Raw genomic sequence first — 1,667 nt, 5'->3', positions numbered from 1 at the left:
GCCACCCCTTTCTATGTGTGTCAGTTACACATTTCTAATAAAATCACACTTTGCACCAAATTGAACACTCAGTTAACGAGAAATTTCTCTGTTTTTAGGTTGTTGGCATGAAGTGGAAGACAAGGAGGCCCGTTCCAAGCAGAACGCTTCTGTAGAAGGGGTCTCCCAGGTCAGGATCCCCAATATACATCCTTCTACTGAGAAGACTGATACCTGTGACATGTGTGGCCCATTTATGAAAGACACTTTGCACCTCCATGAGCATCAAGGAACACGTCCTGTGGAGACGCCCTACACGTGTGGAGCATGTGCAAGGAGGTTTCGGTTCAATGCAAACCTCCCCAGCGCCAGAAGGAGCACAGTGGAGAGAAGTCCTGCGGAGGGACAAGGACAGGGATTCATCTGTGAAGAGCTCTGCAGTCTCCCTATCAGAGAAGCCCTTCACGTGCAGGGAAGGTTGGAAGGATGTCTCAGGCAGCCATGCCCTCCGCCAGCGCCCGGCCATCCACAGCAGCGGGAAGTCACGCAGGAGGACAGAGTGCAGGGAGGCCTTCCCACATAGTTCCCGCCTTGGGCGAGCCCCAGGAGTCCATACCACAAAGAAGCCCCTCAGCCACATGAGAACTCACTCTGAAGGGACACCATTTAGATGTCCAACAGTTGTAGATTCCTTAGAGGAGAAATCAGCCCTTGTTAATGACCAAAAATTCCACACTGGAGAAACGTCTCGGGTGTGTAAAGAGTGTGGGGAGGCCGGTAGTTACCCATCTAAGCTGAGGGAGCACCAGAAATGTCACACTGGAATAAAACACTATGAGTATAGTGACCGTGGGAAAACCTTCAGCCGCAAACGCACACTTATTCATCACCAGAGACTTCACTCAGGAGAACGGCCTCATGAGTGCAGTGCATGTGGGAAAGCCTTTAATAACAGGTCACACCTCACTCAGCCTGAGAAAGTTCATATTGGAGAACGGCCTTTTGAGTGCAGCGAGTGTGGAAAAGCTTTCAACAACAACTTTGACCTTGTTAAGCACCAGAGAGTTCACACTGGAGAGTGGCCTTTTGAATGTAGTGAATGTGGAAGAGACTTCAGGCAAAGCTCCCACCTCCTTCGACACCTGAAAGTTCACACTGGAGAGTGGCCCTTTGGGTGCATTGAGTGTGGGAAAACCTTTAGCAGTAGCACCACCTTCATTCAGCACCAGAGAATACACGCCAGGCAAAGGCCGTATGAGTGCAGCAAATGTGGGAAAACCTTCAGCCGCAGCTCCAGCCTGGTTCAGCACCGGAGAATTCACACCGAGTCCCCTGGGCGCGGGGAGCCCCCTGGGCGCAGCGCTCAGCCCGGCAACTGGGTCCCTCACCCCGTGTGAACCTCAGGACCCAACGCGGAAGAAACAGTCCGTGCGAGGAAGTCCCGCCCCATCCCTGCACCGTCATTGGCCACGGACCTCCCAGAAACGCCCCTCCTGATTGCTCATTGGCCAGCTCTGAGGGACGCAGAGCGAGCGGCTTCGAGGCGACATAGGTCGGGTCCATTGACCAGCGACGCCAGGGCGTGCTTTCCGATCACCTAGGCAACGACCAAGCGGCACCGTGATTGGCTCAAAAAAAGGGTTGTGGGCGGCGAGCCGGGAGCCAATCAGGCGCCGAGGGGCGTTTCC

The 1,667-nt window shown here is 54.1% G+C and overlaps 1 protein-coding gene across 1 annotated transcript in view; it reads left to right on the top strand.

Moving 5' to 3' along the window:
- ZNF132 (zinc finger protein 132) overlaps window positions 1–1,667 on the top strand; it is a 35,063-nt gene that overhangs the window by 26,999 nt on the left and 6,397 nt on the right. Inside the window, 3 exon segments of the mRNA XM_015560797.1 lie at window positions 99–338; window positions 341–370; window positions 373–1,306. Of these exon segments, the coding sequence (XP_015416283.1) occupies window positions 99–338; window positions 341–370; window positions 373–1,306 (1,204 nt within the window).

The sequence above is a fragment of the Myotis davidii genome, unplaced genomic scaffold, assembly GCF_000327345.1.
Source record: "Myotis davidii unplaced genomic scaffold, ASM32734v1 scaffold936, whole genome shotgun sequence".
Taxonomy (NCBI): Eukaryota; Metazoa; Chordata; class Mammalia; order Chiroptera; family Vespertilionidae; genus Myotis; species Myotis davidii.
This window is presented reverse-complemented; position numbering and strand designations above follow the sequence as displayed.